Here is a 21,588-nt window from a genome sequence, read left to right as displayed (position 1 = left end):
GGCCTCTTTGAGTTTTACTCTGACTATTGGTGGATCAAGTGGGCTGATATGATTTCTTGCTTGTAAATGAGCTCTGTGTTGTGGAGAGAAGGAAACGAATCCTTTTTTATTTCGTTCTCTCTTGTCACAGTGTTTCCTGATGTAATATATCTTTGTTTCTGAAATAAGTTAGGACTATGCTTTTCTTCCTCTTAGATCATGATGATGAAGACCCTCTTCTATGTTTTAAAGCTGTCACTTTCTTTATAATATAAGCTATAAAATGATGAAGATCCAATGTCTGGAGAATGTATTTTTCCTGCATGAAAAGAAGTAAAAAGTGCATTTGCTTTTTAGTAATTGCTCAGCAGGTAGCATCTTTTCTCAAAGTGTTGCTAAAAATGAAAATTTATAGCTTTTTTCTTTTGTTATAGGCCTCTTTTCTTAATAGTGTGAATAGCATGGCAGTTCATGATGTATTTAAGTCTCCTAGTAAAACATACATCCAGCTAAAAACAAAAGATGGAAATATAAAGGTAATGCTTACAATCATTTGATAATTATACTCTTTTTCCATTAATAAATGTATATTAATTAAGATGTTTTTTTCTAGGTGGGATCACCTTTTGAGTTGGTGGTTAGTGGCAACAAGCAATTGAAGGAGTTAAGCTACATGGTAATCTGTTTTAGAATCTTAATTTATGATCTATTACAGAATCATCTTAAATCGTGTCTACCTTATGTCTAGACTAAACTTACTAACTTTTAAAATTCAGCCTCATGCCTTTTGAGCTTGTCCTTTTTATACCACAAATAACCTGTTTTCTTTTTTTGCTTATATTTGCATTTCCAATTTAAGATGGATAATTAAGTCTTGCATTATGTTAAAATTTAAATTTTAAAGTTTAAATTTGTATTGGATAAGCCATGTACTTTTATTGTAGAAAATTGTAAAATATAAGAAAAACAGAAAATAAAATAAAAATTGCTACCCACAGCCTCGTAGTTTTGGTAATTCAACTCTCCAGTGGTGCTCTGTATTCCTTCCACTCAAAAACAGATTTTTTAAATTTAAAAATGTTTATTCATTTATTTTAAAAAAAATTTAAATTATACTTGGCAAACAATATTACATTAGTTTCAGGTGTATAACATATTTGTTAGACATTTATGTACTTTATGAAGTGATCACCATGCTAAGTCTAGTGCCCATCTGGCACCATACATAGTTATTACAATATTATTGACTATATGTCCTATGCTGTACTTTATATCCCCGTGACTAATTTTATAACCGGCAGTTTGTACTTCATTATCCCCGTGACTAATTTTATAACTGGCAGTTTGTACTTCTTTACCTCTTTTACCTTTTTCACCCATCCTCTCTACTCCCCTCCCACTTGGCAACTATCAGTTTGTTCTCTGTATCTATGAGTTTGTTTCTATTTTGTTTTGTTAGTTCATTTATTTTGCTTTTTAGATTCCACATCTAAATGAAATTGTATAGTATCTGTCATTTCCTGTCTGACTTATTTCACTTAGCATAATACCCTCTAGGTCTATCAAAGCTGTCATAAGTGACAAGATTTCATTCTTTTTATGGCTGCGTAATATTCCATTGTATATATGTGCCACCTCTTCTTTATTCATTTGTCTATTGATGGATACATAGATTGTTTCCATATCTTGACTATTGTAAATAATGCTGCAAAAAATAGATTCTCAACTATAAAGCTACTGTTGCCTCAATCAGTGTTACTTTATCTTGTCCTTTTCTGTTTCCCAGCTGTACTCTCTGTGTTGGTCAAGAAGGTTTTCTGGCATTCAAAATGACTTTGAAGTTGATTTAAGTTGAATTCATGTGTATAGTTAAAATTATGATAAATGTAGCTGCAGTTGAAATTCTCACTAGTGTTAGCATAAAATAAAACTCGTCTGCTATTCTTTTCAGGTAGTATCCAGGGGACAGTTGGTTGCCGTAGGCAAGCAAAGTTCAACAACCTTCTCTTTAACACCAGAAAATTCTTGGGCTCCAAAAGCCTGTATAATTGTGTATTATATTGAAGATGATGGAGAAATTATAAATGATGTTCTAAAAATTCCTGTTCAGCTTGTTTTTAAAAATAAGGTAAGATTAAAGTAATGATGTTTAAAAGAAAACTCTAAATTAGTGAATTCTGAGAAATGTAAGATTTCTTTTGAAAAGTATCATGAAACCAAATTGGCTGAAAATTTATATTCATTTCTAGAGCTATCGTTAAACCTCTTTATATTTAGTTACTATGTACACATGTGTCACTACGTGTGTATTTTTGAATATGGGATTATTGGGCACTGTGAGTTATATTGTAAGCTATGATTCTTGGCTTTAAGATTTCAACTCAAATCCATGAAGCTATGTCAGAATTTCTCAAATGGTGGAGTCAGTAGTGCTCTGGCATGGAATTCTAGTGGTAACATAGAATTTGTGTGGTGTTGATATTTGTGTATAAGAGTGAAAGGAAGGGTGCTGGAGGAAGTGAGGCCATCTGCGGTGCTAGTGGAAGCAGAGCCGGACTTTGATTTATCCATTTCATCAGCCTGGAAACTAACCCAGGACAAATTTACAATAAGCTTGGCTACCTTGGATGTGGAGATCTGTGTGGAGTCTGCTCTCCAAACATGCCAGTGATTTTTATAGCCTAAGGTGTATAGCTTGCATAGGAAACCCCCTTGGAATCCACTCTGAAAAGCAACCTGATTGTGAAAGTGCCAAGTGGAATGGAATCATCTCATGCATATTAAAATGAGCCACTGTTGTCACTAAAAGCTGCTGCCTTCCCCAAGTTTGCCAGACACTGCTGTTTTCCCTTCAGCACTGGCTAGGAGCTGAGGTGTGAGGGAAGAGAAAAGATAAAGTGAAGGATAATACAGATTCTTGCTACGGTAAGAAGTTCTATCACTTGCAAACAGTGTGGGATTAAAGGTTTATTTTTTAACTTTTTTTTTTAAATTCCTTTCCTTAGAGAAGGCTTATGTATGGTTTTAGAACGATCCCTGAGCCACAAGGCAAATGTAGAATTTTTGCTAGATTTTGAGTCATTGATCTTTCATTGGTGAGACATGTAAATATTGCTTTAACAAGTGAAATAAATTGATCTTATTTTCTCCCTTTCTTAGATAAACCTGTTTTGGAGTAAAGCTAGTGCTGCACCATCCGAGAAAGTCTCACTCAGGATCTCTGTGACACAGCCTGACTCAATAGTTGGGATTGCAGCTGTTGACAAAAGTGTGAATCTGATGAATGCCTCAAATGATATTACAATGGAAAATGTGAGTTTAGCTATTTTTTCATTACAAAAACACGTTAAAAGAGAAAAATGAAACTGTGCATTACTTCATGGATCTAAAGGAAATTTCATTAGTTCTTCAAGTATAAGTCAATAATCAGTAAAGATTCCAAATATAAAAGGATCTGCGTTCTAGTCATTAATGTTGGAAAGAGGCTTATGGGGTCAAGTGTCTTTGCTGTTTTACTTGAGAAATGCCACTTGGGATTTTCACTCATTTTTATACTGTATTTTAATGTAAGACTCTTGTAGAAGTACTAGGAAATTGACTTGCCCAATTCTGGATGACATTGGAGAAAAGAGCTTTCTATAGTTTTGAAGTACTTTCTTTTTTGGCTATACATAATGTTAATAATTATAGATACCATTGAATCAGGAATTTACAGTATATTGAGGGAGTGAAATTATGTTAATCTACAGAAAATTTACAAACCAAGAAGTATATGAACATCTAGAGTTACACTCATCCTCTATTCATTAGCAATTTTATTTTTAAGTTCTTGGTATATCCATTGTCAGTTGAAATCTAGATTGTATAACCTATGTCCATTAATTAAGAAAAGTGATTCACAACATGTTAGGAAGAAAGATATATATGTTTAGGCTAATTTGGTCATCTTGTTGTATATTTAATCTTCTTGAGAGAAATTATGCTTTTTTTTTTAGCCTATACAGCTAATTTTTCTCAATCTCCCTCTCTTTTTTTTTCAAAACTCTTTTAAAACCAATTGGTCTTTCTTTTTCTCTTGACTTTTCTTAAATTTATGTTATTAAGTCTATAAAGTCTATAGTGTCTTGCATTTGATTTAACGGAATATAGTATTATCTGTCATTTTATAGCTTTCTAAATATCTTCATACGTTAGTTCATTTTTTCCTTCCCTATGTCTACACACACACACGCGCGCACGCACACACCTAGTGCTCATGCTCTGTGTCTCTCTATGTCTACCTCTGTTTCTCTATCTCTCTAGATAGTTACATTAAACTTTGTCAGACATTAAGGTTGCTACCCCAGCTTTCTTTTGGTTCAGACTCGCCTGGCATATTTTTCTATCTTTTTATTTTCAACCTTTTGTCAGTTTTTGTTTTAAGTATATTTTGCAGATAGCATATTATTGTATTTTGCTTTTGTTTTTTAATCTAATCTGATAGTCAATACTTTTTAATAAGCTCACTTAATCCATTTATAAGTACAGTAATTCTTGTTCTAATTAGGATTTATTTCTGCTTTTTTATTTTATATTTTTAAATTTAGACTACTCGTTTTATTTCTTTTTATTCTTCTTTCCATGGGCTAGATCAAATTTTGTTTTGCTGGTTTTGGAGGTTAAACATTTATTTTTGTTCCTATGGGAGACACCCTTAACTCATGAACCATACTCATATTTATTTATTCTTATTGATTTCTGAAGGTCATCAATATTTTCATCTTCATCTAAAAAGACAAGCATTTTAATGTGCTCTCATATTCTTGCACATCCTTTTTGTTTCTCCCCTTTTTCCTACCACCTTTTCCAATCCTGTCAGATCATGTTGCTATTGTACAGAATTTTAGTTTAGTGTTATTATTGATTGCCCTTTCAATCTATGTTTTCCTTTCATTTTTTAGTTTTGGAAATTCACACCCATTATTTCTTCATATATTTCCACTTCCCCACTTAAATTTTTCTTTTTCTGGGACTCTGGTTATTTAGACATTGGCACTTCTCCTTCCTTTCTCCATATTTCTTAGCTTTTTATGTTTTCTATCTCTTTGTCTTCTCTGTATTTCTTTGGGAGAGTTTCTCAATTGACTCTTCTCAATGATCATTCATCAGTTATATCTATTCTACTTTGATCTGTTATATTGGATTTTTTAATGTCGGCGACTATACTTTTATTGTCTATTATTTTCCTTTGGTTCTTTTGTTCTCGTGTTATATTGATAATATTTTTTTCTTATCTCTGTATGTATATTTACTATGTTTATTTTAAAGTCTTGAGCTGACTTTTCCAGTATTCTGCTTTACATGCTATATGTCTAGTTGGATGTCTTTTATGGTAGTTATATTCTTTGGATGTTTGGTTGATTTGGCAGCTACTCTGATAATGTCTGTTGGGGAAGACTGAACACTCCATTTCAAACTGTGTAAGTCTTGTGAATTTAAAGCGAGGGAGGGAGCTGCAGGGACTAGATTTCTACTCTTGATCCTTCCTTTGTGCTGCCAGCTTCTATTCCGTGTTTCACTTTTAAGTTCTTAGGGAAAAGCAGCACCAGGAAGAGGCAGTCTCTTGAGGTTATAATCTAATACCCCTGAGGGTTTGGAGGAGAAGAGGAGGAAGACGACTGAATGTTGAGGGCCAGTCCACATATTTTCCTTACTTTCTCACACCAGAAGGGCAGAGGTACTGACCTGGGATTATTGTCCTGACACATGTACAGCCAGTTTGGGCTGCTGCTGCCATTGCTCATTTTGGCTGTGAAATTGCAAGGAATGATCTTCCTGAGGCTATCCACTGGAGAGAAGCAAGAGCAGAACTTAAAAACCTTTCCTTCAGCCTGTTATCTGACTGCTTCCTCTAGCAGCTTTCTGCCATTTGCTTCTTCCTGACACAATGATTCAAGATGTCCCTCACCATTCCCAGAGTCGTCTTGTCCCACATCTCCTTGCTTTTGTTGTTTCTCCAGAGTTGGCTCTGGAGGACGGAGTCAGTAGCCTGCGATAATAGACCATTTTGGCTTCTTTCATTTTTTAAAAAATTTATATGGGCTGCTGAAAGAGTCTAGATTGCCTTGGAATAATTTAAGTGTACTACATCTTGTAGGAATATTTTTCAGACACCAGCCTTTCCCTCATTAGCCTGTGCTGCAGCTTTGGTGGTGCCTTTTTATTGAGTCAGTGAGAGAAGGAGGATATCTAATGAGATGGATACTTCTTCCTAGGTGATTCCATCGATTCATGCCTGAGTGTCAGCACAAGGTGGTGATCTTGCATGTATTTATGTTCTGTGGCAGAGTTTGATTCATGGAACTGAAATCTTTTCATAATGTCTGGCTCTGGCTCCATTGTCTGTAGTTGGGCTAATAACTACATTTGCCAGCTTGGAGATATTATGAAAATTTTCCATTTTCTCATTCTGTTCTGTTTTTTTTTTTTTTTTGGTGCCTGTTCTAGTACCATGTTTGCTTATCATGGATGTGACAATGATTATTGTTAGCATAGCAGAAACAGTAGATGTGGGTGTTTAATTTTAAACTTGTTTTTTTTATAAAGTTGTACTAAGAATCTTTCATGATTTTTATCCTGCCTTTGTGTTAACTTGGTTAGTGATAATGTAAATAAGGGAGTTGTATCAAAATAGTTACCAAAAAGAGTAAAATATCTTAACTTTTTTATTGTAGTAAAATATATATAACATAAAAGTACAATTTTTACTTGAGATTTTTCTTGTTTCTTGAGATAGGCTTATATTACTATAAATTTCCTTCTTAGAGCTTCTTTGGCTAGGTCCCATAGATTTTGGGTCATTGTGATTTCATTTTCGTTTGTCTCAAGTTATCTTTTGATTTCTTCCTTGATCTTTTTGTTAACCCAGTTAGTAGCGTGTTATTTAGCTTCCATGTACTTGTGTGTTTTTCAATTTTCTTCTTGTAATTGACTTCTGGTTTCTTACCATTGTGATCAGAGAAGATGCTTGGTATTATTTCAGTCTTCTTAAATATAGCAAGACTTGTTTTGTGGCCTAACATGTGGTCAATTCTGGAAAATGTGCACTTGAAAAGAATATATATTCTTTTGCTTTGGGGTGAAATATCCTAAAAATATCAGTTAAGTCCATCTGGTCTAATGTGTCATTGAAGGCCATGGTTTCCTTATTGATTTTGTCTGGATGATCTATCCACTGATGTTAATGGAGTGTTAAAATTTTGTACTATGACTGTATTACTGTTGATCTCTTCTTTTATGTGCATCGATATCTGTTTTTATATATTTAGGTGCTCCTACGTGGGGTGCATAAATGTTTACAAGTGTGAAGTCCTCTTGTTGGATTGATCCTTTTATCATTATGAAGGTCCTTCTTTGTCTTTTATTATAGCCTATGTATTTTGTCTGACATAAATATTGCTACCCCAGCTTTTTTTCATTTCCATTTGCATGAAATATATTTTCCCATCACTTTATTTTCAATCTCTGTATGTCTTTTGATCTGAAGTGGGTTTCTTGTAGGCAGTATATGTATGGGTCTTATTTTTTTAATTCATTTGGCCACCCTGTGTCTTTTAATTGGAGCATTTAGTTCATATCTATTTAAAGTAATTATTGATAGGTATGTAGTTATTGCTATTTTGTTAATTGTTTTCTGATGGCTTTTGTAGTTCTTTTCTGTTCCTTTCTTATTCTCTTGCTTTCTTCTTTTGTATATTGATGATTTCCTCTAGTGTTGTGTTTGAATTTCTTTTTATTTTTTGTATATCTCTTATAGATTTTCAAAAAGTACAGTTTTTAAAAGTACAATTCAGTGGTGTTAATTATGCAATCATCACCACTATCTATTTCCAGAACTTTTTCATCATGTCAAACAGAGACTCTGTAATTATTAAGCAATAATTCCCCATCTGTCCCTTGCCCCAAACCTTAGTAACCTTTAATTACTTCTGTCTTTATGAATTTGCCTATTCTAGCTATTTCATATAAGTGGAATCATATACTATTTGTCCTTTTGTGTCTGTCTTATTTCACTTAGCATAATGTTATCAAAGTTCGTGCATGTTGTAACTTATATCAGAACTTTATTTCTTTTTGTAGCTGAATAATGTTCCATTGTATGTACATACCGCATTTTGTTCATCCATTTTTCTGTTGATGAACACTTAGGTTGTCTCTACCTTTTAGCTATTGTGACTAAAGCTGCTATGACCATCCATACAAGTGCCTCTTTGAGTCCTTGTTTTCAGTTATTTTGGGTATGTACATAGGAATGGAATTGCTGGATCATATTCTAATTCTGTGTTTAATTTTTTAAGAAACTGCCAATTTTACTCACTTAGCTTTTTTTACTCACTCTTGCTAGCAATGAGTACTGCTTTTAAAAAATAGCATTGCAAATGTGATACCATTATTGAAAAAACTATTTCATTGATGTTATAATTTTCATTGCTTTAATTATTAATGAAGTTGAATATTTTTCTGCTTATGAATAATTTGCATTCCCTCTTTTGTGAATTGTCTCCGTGTTATTCAAAAAAATTTATTTAACTGACATTTTGCAGAACTTATTTTAACAATCGAATTTAGCTTGTTTATTTCTGCCAAAAGTATGTGTCATTTTTTTAAATGCTTATCGCTATGCATTGGTCTTGTCAACTATGACATTTAAGTTCCTCTCGGGCAAAACTCAAGCCCCCACTTCTTAAGAACTCTGGATTACTGAACAAAGTAAAAATAAGTTTAAATAAGAAATGTAATTTGAATTGCGAACAAGGCATTCACGTATTCATTATTTCTCATTGTGTCAAATTTGATGAGTATGTGGGATGTGTCTCATCTAAACATATAAGAAATGTTGCAGAAGGCAGAACAGGTTGATATGAATCTATCCATTCCATATATTTTATCTTCTCCTTAGGTGGTCCAGGAGTTGGAACTTTATAACACAGGATATTATTTAGGCATGTTTCTGAATTCTTTTGCAGTCTTTCAGGTATGTTTAGTTTACTATATCGTTTGAAAAGATATTAATATATTTTATTATTGCAAATACTTTTAGAATTAATGATCTGAATTATGAAACATTAACCTTTTATTAAATGTGTTGCTGAAGTGCAGTTATATAAGTGTAATTTGAAATGGAAAGATAATCATCCTTCCAGCTTGTAAAGCAAATGGAAAAACTCACTATTAGAGAAATTAATGGAATTGTCATTCAACAAATATTTTCTTACCTTTGTATAACTTTTCCTGACATTGAAATGGCTTTTTATGCATATGAGTGTGTGCATGTGTGTGTGCATGCATGTGTGTGTGTACGAGAGAGAAAGACAGAGACAGAGAGACAGAGAGAATGTATGCTCATGTATGTACCTACACTCTCAAAAGTGAGCAAGGAAAAAGAAGAAAAAGGAAGTACTTTAATATTCTGCATAAAAACAAATGAACAAGAATGAGTTAGGAGTGTGGGAGACTGCTGTGACAATTTTGAGAGCATTTAAACTTTTAAAATTATTCTTTCTAGGAGTGTGGCCTCTGGGTATTGACGGATGCAAACCTTGTGAAAGATTACATTGATGGTGTTTGTAAGTCAAATGTGCAATGTGCATTTAAAATATTTAAGTCTTTCATCTCAGATATTTAAAGTTACTTATGTAGGTATGAATACTTTCTGGTTGAACATGGGTATTGTGATTTTTATTTCCTATTCTCTTATCCTAAAATGTTTGGAGTTTAATGTACGTGTAACATATCTGGAACATGGCTTGGAATGTTCATCTGGGCTTCTGTCTGGATCTTTGAAATGAATGCTTTCTATTTGCTCTCTGTCATTCTTTGAGGTGGTTAGAATTTTGGACACACTGGAAGATCCTGTGGAGATTCGAGCTCAGTCTAGTGAAGCAAACCAACACACAGAAGAGTGTGCTGGGGGCTGTTATGGGGAAAGTGTGCCATGAGCACACACAAAGTTTATGCAGCCAAGAAGCAGAGCAGAATCACCTCTTGAGACTATCCTTCCCCTTTGCTTGGTTTCAGGCCCTTATCAGTGTCTCCTTGACCATTGCTACAGCCTCTTAACATCAGTTTTGCCTCCCTCCATTTTCCTCCAGCTCTAAACGATTGTTCACACTGAGGCCAGGGTTATCGTATAAACACGTGTTAGATCATGTTTCTACTTTATTTAAAAATCTTCAACAGGTCATCATTGCTTAAAGGATTCTGTCCAAACCCTTCAGCATGGGATATATGATATTTTAAAATGTGGACCCAGCCCTTCTTTTTTCCCATTGTTTGCCACTTTTTGTTTTCAACCTAATACTCATTGTCATATTTCAGACATGCCTTTGTACTTAGCTTACTTTTATTTTTTTCCTGCATGGGATACTCTTTATCTGGAGACTTAAGGAAAATGAAATTCAAAAAACAATGCATAATGCATTTTCACCCCTAGCCATACTCTTTTCATCATTCAGATTCTGAGGAGAGTCAATCTTTCTCTGCATAATAGACATTTTACATATGTCTACTATCACTCTTATCACGTTTGCTACAGTTTTCTATTTATCTGCCTCCTCCACAGACTACAAATGGAGCTCATCGCATTTATCTCTGTTTCTTCAGTATTTGCTACAGTATAATTTTTTTACATTTTATTTTGAAAAAATTTTAGAAATATAGAAAAGTTGCAGAAATAGAGATTGGTGATCCACAGTTTGTATGGCAATATAACTTTTATATTAGAATAAAAATAGTACACTGGGTGATTGTAGCATCTTATGCCTGGTGTGAATGGTAATCAGCGTTCAAGAGCTAAAAAGAGGAGAAGAGCAAAAGTGGAGACGGCTTTAAAAATGTGAAAAATATGATTTAACTTATTTATTTTTAGCACTTTTACTGTAAGTAGCTTTTCAGGTATTGGCTATAGGGCAAGGATACTTTTTTTTTTTAGTTCTGGCTTGACCGTAACTGGCCATGCCACTTGATTTCTCTGGGTCTCAGATTTCTCATCTGTAAAATGAGAAGATTGGACAAGATGAACTCTAAAGTCCCTTTCAGCTGAGGGTTGCTGTGATTCTGTGGAATAATATTACAATCATTCTTTACAGTGACTTTTTCCTAACAGTTGTCAATATTTATTTTTAGACGAAAGTGTAGCATTTGTTGAGGACGCCCTGGAGGAAAATGAAGGATACTTGGTAGATTTCTCTGACTTTTCGGTTAGCAATCCACGTATCAGAAAGAATTTTCCAGAGACTTGGATTTGGCTAGACACCAACATGGGGTAAAAATGTATAAAGTTTTTTATCCATATATATTTATGTGTGTGTGTGTATGTGTGTGTGTGTGTGTGTGTGTGTATGTATGTACACACACGCACGTGCACATTTAGTATTTAGTGTTAAATAAATTTTGCCCTCTTTCTAGTGAAATTACAAAATAGTGCGATTAAGAACTAAACAGACCAAGAGGTTTTTATTTTAAAATGTTTATTGTATCTAAATATAGTATTTAATAAAGCCACTTGCAGTTGTGGCAATGAGAGTGTCTTTAAGAGAAGATAGGCCTTTTTCTAATGAAGGGTGACTTTAACTCCTTTGAAGTCTCTTGGTTCTCACTAGAGAAAAATATTGCTGGGAGTACATTTGTTGCCTTGGGGTGGGAAGTGCTCATGGTTACTCCCTCTACCTTGTGGCTCCTCATAAAACATTCCCATGCGCCACAGGGAGAAGCAGTGTGGGTGGGGGAAAGAATTCGCCTTAGTTGACAAATCCTGTGTTACCTGATGACTGAGCAGGTAAATAATGAAATCTACATATATTTTATAGTCAGCCGTTTATGGAAACTTGAAATAAGACACAAGTCAAACCTAAAAAGACAAGAACAGCATTGACTGGGATACAGAGGGAAACTTTTATGCAAATTGAGAGATATAATTGGAGTTATTTGAAAAAATACATTTACTACCTATACAAAATTTATGAAAATAATGTTCATTTTGAATACATAAACACTGTAGAAAGCTTTTGCTGGGATATGGATTAGTATGCGGTATTATAACTTTATGACCTATTCCTTGAGAATATAGGATCTACTGTTTTATGCTTAAATCTTAAAAAAAATTAGATATGTAAATGATTTGAAAAATTAATAGTCTTCCAAAAATGGTTTAGGTTATGTTGACTTACTTCGAAATGTGTCAATTATTGGTTTTGTGATTTTTATGTTTATCTTGACTTTAGTTCCAGGATTTACCAAGAATTTGAAGTTACTGTGCCTGATTCTATCACATCTTGGGTAGCTACTGCTTTTGTGATCTCTGAAGATTTAGGTTTTGGTTTAACAACTGCTCCAGTGGAGGTAGTGTATTAAAGTGCTGCTTATAAGTTTCATAGTGCCACAAAGTGGAGAAAGTGTCAACTCCTCAGTGGATTAAAAAACAAAAATGACTGCTTATAATATTGATTATGGTTTAGAGATTACTTGGTTTTTCTTTTTTCTTTTTTTTCATCTGTTTTATATTTTAGAGTATGAGCTGTATTAAGCCACTAAATGTGGTAGGTCCATATTAAGATCTGAATAGAAAGTTTCTTATTGACCAAAGCCAGCCACTTGCAAAGGCCAGAAGAGAAAATTTCAGTGTGTCTCTTTTTCAAGGATGAGAAGAACGTCTCAAGATGTCCCCTAGCAGACATTTCTTTGCATCTCTTTGGTCAAATTGTATCACTTGTCACTTCCTAAACCAGAAACTGGCAAGAGGAATATAATATTAGTCATTAGTGTTAGGCCAGTAGCTCTCACCTCTGTCATACCTGAAGCCTCCTTTTTATAACAGATTTTTTTTGTTTTGTCCCTTTACCATCCAAATGAAATTCATACAATATTTAACATACCTATACACTTAATTTAAAAGTCAGTATGATGCCCTAAGTGAAATATTAGAGAGAAATAAAAGGAAAGTAATGTATAATAAAATAATGTATATTTCAAGATATAAGTGACCAGGCATAGCTGCACTAGAAGGCATAATAACATTTAAATATTTATGCCATACATAGAATCACCCTGTGTGTAACAGCTGCAAATGCAGGTTGATGTGCACGTATTATTTTAGCAACTCAAAAACCTTCAGGGGTCCTGCCTGTGGTGATGTAAATTTCTGAAACTGTGAACAACTTTTGAGAAAGTTACAAACAAAACAAGTGCAATCTTTTTTTTGATTTACAAGATAGTCATATCATGAAAGATTCAGTGTGTATTGAAAAATGCTTTGGGTTTATATATAAGTTAGAATTAGGTTTTAAGCTGAGGTCATTATAAGCAGGTACTTTATGTGAATGTCTGAAGGGACATTCAAGAATCATGAGGGACATGGGACAATTCTTCATTATTTGGGACTGTCCTGAGCATTGCATACCTTCACCCACTAACTGTCAATGCACCTTTTTATCATTATGACAATCTAAGACACTTCTACAAACATCCAAATAAACCTCTAGAGGGAATAACTGTCACCAGTAAGAACCATTGGCCTAAATTTATCCTTAGAGATAGGGGAGGGGTTCAGCTTCCCCTGGAGAACTTGGCCAATAGTGTCAGAGTTGAGTCACCAATGAGGAGGTAAACGTGTGTATCTAAGTTATAAGGTAGTAAGCAGAACACCACACATCAGTCTAGAATGGGCTGTTTGATTTGGCCAGTGGCTTTTAAAGCAGATTGGTAGAGTGAACATAGCATTGTACAAGGGGAACTTAGCTTCGTGTTAGACACATTGGGATCTAGTTCTGGCTCCTCCACTTACTAGCGATATGATATTCTACTGGTTGTAGAGGTCTCTGAGTTTCAGAGTTCATTTCCGTAAAATAGGAGCATAACGCTTGCCTCATAGGGTTGTTATGGTTAAATGAAATAATTTATGTTAAGTACCTGTTTCCTAGTAAGCACTTAAAATGTCGTGATTACTATGTTAACGAACATAAATCAAATCAATTTACTATCATTTATTTGGTATAAGTCGCTATTTGCTTTTTGTTGATATGCAAATGGATATTTCTCTGTGAAGTTACAAGCATCATGGGTTTTGTGAGATTTGCTTTTAATTACGTAAAATGCGAAGCATTTTGACTTGAATAATATATGTACTCATTGTATTCTTTCCAGCTACAAGCCTTCCAGCCATTTTTCATTTTTTTGAATCTTCCCTACTCTGTAATCAGAGGTGAAGAATTTGCTTTGGAAGTAACCATATTCAATTACTTGAAAGAGGCCACCGAGGTAACATATTAAAGATTTTTTTAATCACTTATGCTTCAGGGAAAAAGTGGAGAACATGTAGGGATTGGGTTCTGTAGTGTTTGGATTCTGGATATCTAAGCCTTTTATACATTTCTGGAGGGTTAAAAACATACTTTCTCAGTGATTTCTTCTGCCTATTAATGTCTAAGGATATTTTTCGCACGTCTAAGCATTCTCTCCTCTCTGTTCCAGCATGGTTCTCCACCTTAGCCATGTAACTTCAGTATTGTCTCTGAGACAAATTTTTCTCTTTCTTGGCTCCCCATAGTTTTTTTTTCTAGTCTTACCCACATCTAGAATGTATTACTACTTTTCACTGTCATTCTGTGTCCACTGCAGTTGGCAAGAATTTATTCCATTCAAGACCTAGCTTGAAACTAAGATACTTTTCCTTACTCATTCTGTTATGTTTGTTGTCCCATGTTTATATAGTGCATTCTCTCTTTAGGCTTTGTTTTTTGAATCATGTGCTGTGTCTCCTTAGTCAGTTCCCTAGAAGGCAGGATGAGGCTCACCGTTTGTGTTGTGTCCACAGTAGAGTTAACCAAATGACTAACTAGAGATATGTAATTAACCTTAATATTAGGGTACTACATGAAAATGCCATAGTCTCTTTAAGCATCATGTCAATAGAGTAAATTGTTTCTGATTTAAAAATTTTATTTTTTAATCTAGTCAGCATGCTTCAGTGTAAGGAGCAAAAGCTCTGGGATCAGAGGCCCTTATTCAGTGTCCTGCTCTACCACTTAACAGCAATTAACTTAATCGTAGTTTCCTGTAAAATGGCAATAATAATTACTATCTCTACAGAAAATATTTTGAGGAACAGGTGAGAAAATGGGAAACCAATTCATAAGATGTAAGGCCTAGAGAAATGCTATTCTTGATGAGACTGGCAACTTTGACATACTTTACAAAAGTTTCCAACCGGTGTATGCTTCAGGACTGATGTCTGAGTCACACTTAATGAATGTGAAAACATTTGATCCTGTTTGTCTCAGGTTTTTCTAATGGGGTCAGTGCGCCAGGATGAAACCATTAAATTAGGCTGGTGGCAATACCATGACATGAAATAACCTTTCTGGGTACCTCCTTACCACTCGACAGCTTCAGATGAGAGAATTAAATGTTTGTGGGAGTTTAATGTTAGAAATGGAGCTGAAGAATGCCCTTTCCCCACGTATCTTGAGGTAGACGGAGAAAGCATAGGAAAGAAACTAAGTTTTCCCTGATACCCTCTCATTCTCTCCTTGGCTGACTCTTTGTCTCATCTTCCTCTAGTCTTGGGCCTCACAGATAAATAGCACTTAACGTGGTGATAAAGCAGCACTTTACTGAGGAGCATTTATTATACAACACCTTTGATAATTTTTTCTTCCAGGTTAAGGTAATCATTGAGAAAAGTGACAAATTTGAAATTCTTATGGCTTCGAATGAAATAAATGCAACAGGACACCAGCAGACCATTCTAGTTCCCAGTGAGGATGGGGCAACTGTTCTCTTTCCAGTCAAGCCAACACATCTGGGGGAAATTCCCATCACAGTCACGGCTATTTCACCTGCTGCTTCTGATGCTATCACCCAGAGGATTTTAGTGAAGGTAAATACTTGAAGTCTCAAAGAAGTGAAATGGAAATATGTAATTGAAAAGGAAACAGAAGATGGTTCTTCTTGGTTAGGTTCGTTGGTGAGACCTGGTGGTCATCTCCCCCACCCTCCTGGGTGTGTTTTCTCATCTGTGTGTAAAAAGTATATCACATTTTGGAAGTAATTTCCAGTTTCCTCTTTAAATTTATAGTACAACTATAAAGCAAGTCTTTTTTATGATTAGTTACATTTACAAATTGTGTTACATTGGGATCCTAATTAAATCATGGCAAGTTGATATATAGATTTTGAATTCTAGAATTCCTCAATACAGGTAGAAGAGATTTCGCAGAGGTTTTTTTTTTTTTTTTCAGAGAAGACATTATGTATGCACAAAAAGACAACTCAGCATAGTGGATAAGCACTTGTATTCTGGGGTGAGGCAGCCCTGGGTTCGAATTCCAGCTCTGTCAAGTATGAGTTTTGGACAGGGTAATCTCTTGGATAATAATAAGACCTACCTCAGAGAGTTTTTCTCATCACCTTTTCATTTGCTTTTTTGTCATTTCCATTTCCATTCCATGAAATCTTTTTGTCTAATTTAACTAGAAAGTCAACACTTATTAACAAATTCGAAGAAAGAGTCAAGAAATTGTAGGTACTTACCTAACCATACACATACTGCAGCCACAATAGTCCAGATGTTTATCTTATTATCTACATACAGTTCTCTGTAAACAGAAGAGTGAAGACCATACTAACTGTGTTGCTTTTGTTTCAACAGGCTGAAGGAATAGAAAAATTATATTCACAATCCATCTTGTTGGATTTGACTGACAACAAGCTACAAACGACCCTGAAAACTTTGAGTTTCTCCTTTCCTCCTAATACAGTGAGTGGTAGTGAAAGAGTTCAGATCACTGCAATTGGTAAGAATAGAGTATAGCATCATCACTACTGGTTTATTCGTCGATGAAATATTATTTTTTCATCTATTTATAGATGTATCATATTTCCTTATTTAGTAATAATGATAAGAGGTTGCAGTACGTTTTTAGTTGATACCCGTTCTTCTCAGTGTTCAATGTGCATATGAATCACCTGGGCATCTGGTTTAAAGGCAAATTCTGGTTTAGGAGATCTGGGGTGGGGCCTGGAATTCTGCATTTCTGACAAGCTCCCAGGTGATACTGATGCTTCTTTGAGTAGTGAGGCCCCACTTCACTGTGACTGCAGAGGGAAGTTATTTCCAAGAGCAGAGCTTCAGGCTTCTGTGGCTCTCAAGCCCCGATAAATAGCAGAACCTTCTTTGGTGCTTTGTAAGAACACAAATATTGGGGCTCCATTCTCAACCTACTCAATCAGAATCTGTTGGGCTAAGGCTAGGGTGTATATATTTTGAAACGCTTCCTCAAGTGCTTCTGATAACCAAATGTTGAGTTCTCTGTGCAGGACACAAGTCACATTTACAGTAGGAAGCTACACTCTGACATTTGGCACCCTTTCTGAGCTCTCCTTCTGGTACCCTAAAAGTACTTTTGAATCAGCTATTCAACAGAGCTTCTACACAGTTTGTTTATATAGTTGTACTTTACAAAACACTGAAATTCTATTGGCTTCAAGGTGTTAGGACCCAACGCACTTTTTCAGAGGTTCTTTTGAATCTCATCTGCAGGTGTAATGCTTTTTATTATAACGCCAAACAACCAATTCCTCCATAGAGGACTTTCTCTGGAGCCTTAGATTTATCTTTTAAACAGAATTAAATAAGCTCTCTATTAGGGGAATAAATTCTGCCCAAGCATCTCCCACAGTGTTGGGATGCTGGGAGATGCAGCATACACACTGGAAGATGCAGTGCACGTACACTTACATCTGCATGTGTGCACACATGTACACACAAAGGGACGAAGCCTTGAATTTTAAATGCATACTACCACTCCTTACATTGGAATGAATCTGTCTAGCCTTTATTTATTTCTCTGTGTTAACATCTAAAGTTTAAGACATCATATGGTAGCATGGCTGCAGCCTACTCGTATGAAAGAGGTCTTCCTCTCTTTTTGGATTCATTTAAAATTTTTTTTTAGGATCAGATTTTCATTAGGTGTTTGCACTTGGAATGGTATGAGTTTCTAAACAGCACAGAAGAATATTCTTCTTCATATAGCTCAACCACATTGGGATCAGAATTAGAACTCAGCCTCTGTATTTCTGAATTTTTATTTTTTTTTTCTGAGTCCTGGTGTCTCAGAGAAGTCTTTTAAGCATGTGCTTGTTTAATTTTTTATTACTAACTTTGAAGAATATTCCTAATCCTTTTTGATCCTGAGAGTCATTGAAATACTTGTATTTGTTAGTTCTACTTTATTGTTGCTAAATAAAGAATGTTGAAAAATACCATAATTTCTGCCCTTTAAAAAAAATTATTTCTCAAGTATCTGTAATGTATTTGTAAGAAATCAGAATGAAGTTCTATTTATATGAAAAATATTACTAATAAAATATTTCTTTCCTATATAAGAATGATGGCTTTCTAATGCTTAATTCCTGACATTTTTGTTCAAGAATTAATTTTTAAATTTATTTTTTGCATAGTGTATGCTTATGTCTTTAGCTGAGCTAAAAGTGTCCTAATTTGTCATATAATCTATAAGTTCAGTACCACTATATTATCATTTATTTGAGCACCCGTCCTAAAAACTTGATATAAAGTTTCTTCTCTGTTCTGAGCAGTGGGTGCCTTCTGTACTCACAGGTGCAGATATTGGGTAGTTGATGAATGTATTGAATATCTTGTGCTTTCAGGAGATATTCTTGGTTCTTCCATCAATGGCTTAGCCTCATTGATTCGGATGCCTTATGGCTGTGGTGAACAGAACATGATAAATTTTGCTCCAAATATTTATGTTTTGGATTACCTGACTAAAAAGAAACAACTGACAGAGAATTTAAAAGAAAAAGCGCTTGCATTTATGAGACAAGGTAAGCATTTTAGAAACCTACTTTCGTTTGCAAAAAAATTTTTATTTTTAGGTGGAATTCACTCTAGACCATGTTTCAAAATAGACGCATTTTTGTCTTTGCTAAGTGATTGTGATTGTGGGACAGGATGGTGTTGGAATGTGCTAATGGGAAGCTGTTACCGTTCTTCCTTCAGCTAATTGTTTGCTAATTGCTGCTTGTTTGTTAAGGAGTCTGTTTCTGGAGGGGTTTATATTTTAATAAGGGACTCGAAATTTAAAGCTACTTAAAAATCTAAGGGAGTGAGTGTTTGTCTGTTCGTTACACGTTTATGGAGCATCTCTTAGTGCCGTAGGGCCAGGGCAGCTCTAGTGCTGAGTAAACAGGAAGTCAAGCCTGTCCTCTTGAGAAATTCTCAGTCCAGTGGAGAAGACCATCTCCTAAACACAGGTGGTGTTGCATGGTGGGGACCTCTGCAGTGCATTTAAAATGTCGAACAGATGGTTAGGGGAGAAATATTTGTATGGGGAGGCCCTTCTTGACCCTCAGAAATGCCATGCATGCCAGTGATGACTCGACCCTGACTCCTTGCGAGGCTGATACTGTTTGTATCACCATCGCTTTGTGTCTACAGCTTGCTATAATACCAACGTTTAACATGAGCTGAGTGCTTACCATGTGGCAGGCAGTGTTCTAATTTAATGCTCACAATCAGTATTAGTATTCCTCCTCTTTTTACAGTTGAGGAAAACTGAGGCACAGAAAAGTTAACTAACTTGCCCAGGGTCACCTAGCAAGTGAGTGGCAGAGCTGGAATTTGAACTCCAGGCGCTCCCTGTGGTAGAGTGTATGCCATGTTAAAAACAAATGATATCTTTGCATATTGCCATAATGATTATATTTAAGGAGGTGAGTAAAAATATTTGAAATTGTCATACTTTAACTCTGCATCTTTTGAAAACAAGATTCCGATTTGTATTTGAAATTTAATTTCACTGGGTTAAAGTAGGTAGTCTGTAGGAACCAGATAGTATTTTATAATTCGATATACATTCTTTGGGATATTTTAATAAAGTAAAATATTATAGAAAATGCCACATAATTTCATATATTTCATGCTTTATGAATTGTAATGCTGGCTAATCAAATATTAATGCCTTAAAAAGACAGAATAAGATTTTTAAAAAATTTATTTTTCAATTCCATTAGACATACAATATTATATTAGTTTCAGGTGTACAACATAGTGATTAGACATTTATACACCCTATGATGTGATCACCCCGGTAAGTCTAGTCCACATCAAGACAGAGTAAGTTTTATAGTTTGAACCGTTTAAGGAACAATCACTCATCCCTTAAAAATAATTTGAATTTGTGACCTAGACACTGCTCTGAGTCAGCAGATATTCCAAAAAATGAAGAGTTCAAATCCACAGAATCTTTTTTTTTTTTTTTTTTTTTTCCCAAAAAGACTGTTTTTTTTTTTTTTTTTTTTTACCGAAAGAAGCGTTGTTCCCTCAGCCAGTCCAGGCCAGGTAGGTGCCCAGACTGCAGTTTTTCAAAGCAGCCCTCCGGTGGCGCCATTTCTTTGATTGCTGGGGAACCTTCCTCACATTTGCTGGTCGTTAGAAGGCACAGAGGGGCCAGTGGAGAGAAAAAGCATTGTTCTCTAAATGCCACATAGTCTTCCAAGTTTTCAGAATGAAAACCACTTCTGCTGTGAAGTAGGTGAGCCCCACCTCGGGAGAAGTAGGCCTGGTGGTTCCAGCACCTGTCGTGGAGGCCAGACTTGGGCTCTTAATCCTGCCTCTTGCTTTGGGCTAGATTCCTGGTGCCTGGAGCCTCATTTCTCCCTCTTGTAATAAAGATTACCCTGGTTTTGAAGATTCAATGAGTTATTTTAGCACTTTATTTAACAAACAGTAAATGCCCAGTAACTGTCAGCTATAGTGTAGTCAGGTAGTTACATCTAACTAGGGAGTTAGAGTCTATAGTCAGCAAGTAAATCCTGGCCATTCTACTTTTAAAAACAAATGTGAAATTCTTCTGCTCTCTCCATCCCACAACTAGTTGTTGCATTCAAACACCATCATTGCTCACCTGGACTACTCCGGTGGCGGCCTAAATAGACTCTTGGCTTCTGTGTTCACAGTCTCCACATAATGTAAAAGGAATCTTTTGATAATATCAAAATCCTCTTACTTCCTTTCTTAAACTTCTCCAGTGGGTTCCTGGCCTCAGCCTACATGGCTCTGTCCGCACTGGCCTGGCTTCTATCTTTCACCTCACTTGACGCTGCCCTCTCTTGGTACCCTGCCTGGCTACATCTGGAGCACTTCCAGCTCCACGGTGCTTCCTTTAAACTTGTTCTTCCTCCTTCTAAGAGGCTTTTCCCCCAGACCTTTCTGTGGTGGCCTTCTTCTCATTCAGGTGGTGTTTTCCTCAGAGCGGCCTTCCCTGACCATTTAGTAACTCTCATTCATATACTCCATTTTATTTTGTTCATCACACTTAACTTTATTTAAAATTATCGTGTTTTTCTGTTATCTGTCTCCTGTACTAGAAGGTAAGCTCCCCGACAATGGGGATCATGTTTAATCTCTTCTCCATTGTATCCTTGTGTGGACACCTCAATCAGTACAGAATGGGTGAATGCATTATTATGAATATTAACTTCTTTGGGCCTTAGGTTCATCATCCTAATGTGGAGATGGGCCCTAGATCTATCAGGTGCTTCCACCAT

At 35.3% G+C, this 21,588-nt stretch overlaps 1 protein-coding gene across 1 annotated transcript in view; it reads left to right on the top strand.

Annotated features, from left to right (window-relative positions):
• CD109 (CD109 molecule) overlaps positions 1-21,588 on the top strand; it is a 105,386-nt gene that overhangs the window by 61,676 nt on the left and 22,122 nt on the right. Inside the window, exons 13-24 of the mRNA XM_006926378.3 lie at positions 414-515; positions 593-655; positions 1,931-2,107; positions 3,139-3,291; positions 8,918-8,992; positions 9,524-9,584; positions 11,143-11,281; positions 12,240-12,357; positions 14,158-14,271; positions 15,674-15,892; positions 16,664-16,808; positions 18,688-18,864. Coding sequence (XP_006926440.1) covers positions 414-515; positions 593-655; positions 1,931-2,107; positions 3,139-3,291; positions 8,918-8,992; positions 9,524-9,584; positions 11,143-11,281; positions 12,240-12,357; positions 14,158-14,271; positions 15,674-15,892; positions 16,664-16,808; positions 18,688-18,864 — 1,543 coding nt within the window. The remainder of the gene's footprint in view (positions 1-413; positions 516-592; positions 656-1,930; positions 2,108-3,138; positions 3,292-8,917; positions 8,993-9,523; positions 9,585-11,142; positions 11,282-12,239; positions 12,358-14,157; positions 14,272-15,673; positions 15,893-16,663; positions 16,809-18,687; positions 18,865-21,588) is intronic.

The sequence above is a fragment of the Pteropus alecto genome, unplaced genomic scaffold, assembly GCF_000325575.1.
Source record: "Pteropus alecto unplaced genomic scaffold, ASM32557v1 scaffold7, whole genome shotgun sequence".
Lineage (NCBI taxonomy): Eukaryota > Metazoa > Chordata > Mammalia > Chiroptera > Pteropodidae > Pteropus > Pteropus alecto.
Note: the sequence above shows the minus strand (reverse complement) of the source record. Positions and strands in the feature narration are given on the sequence as shown.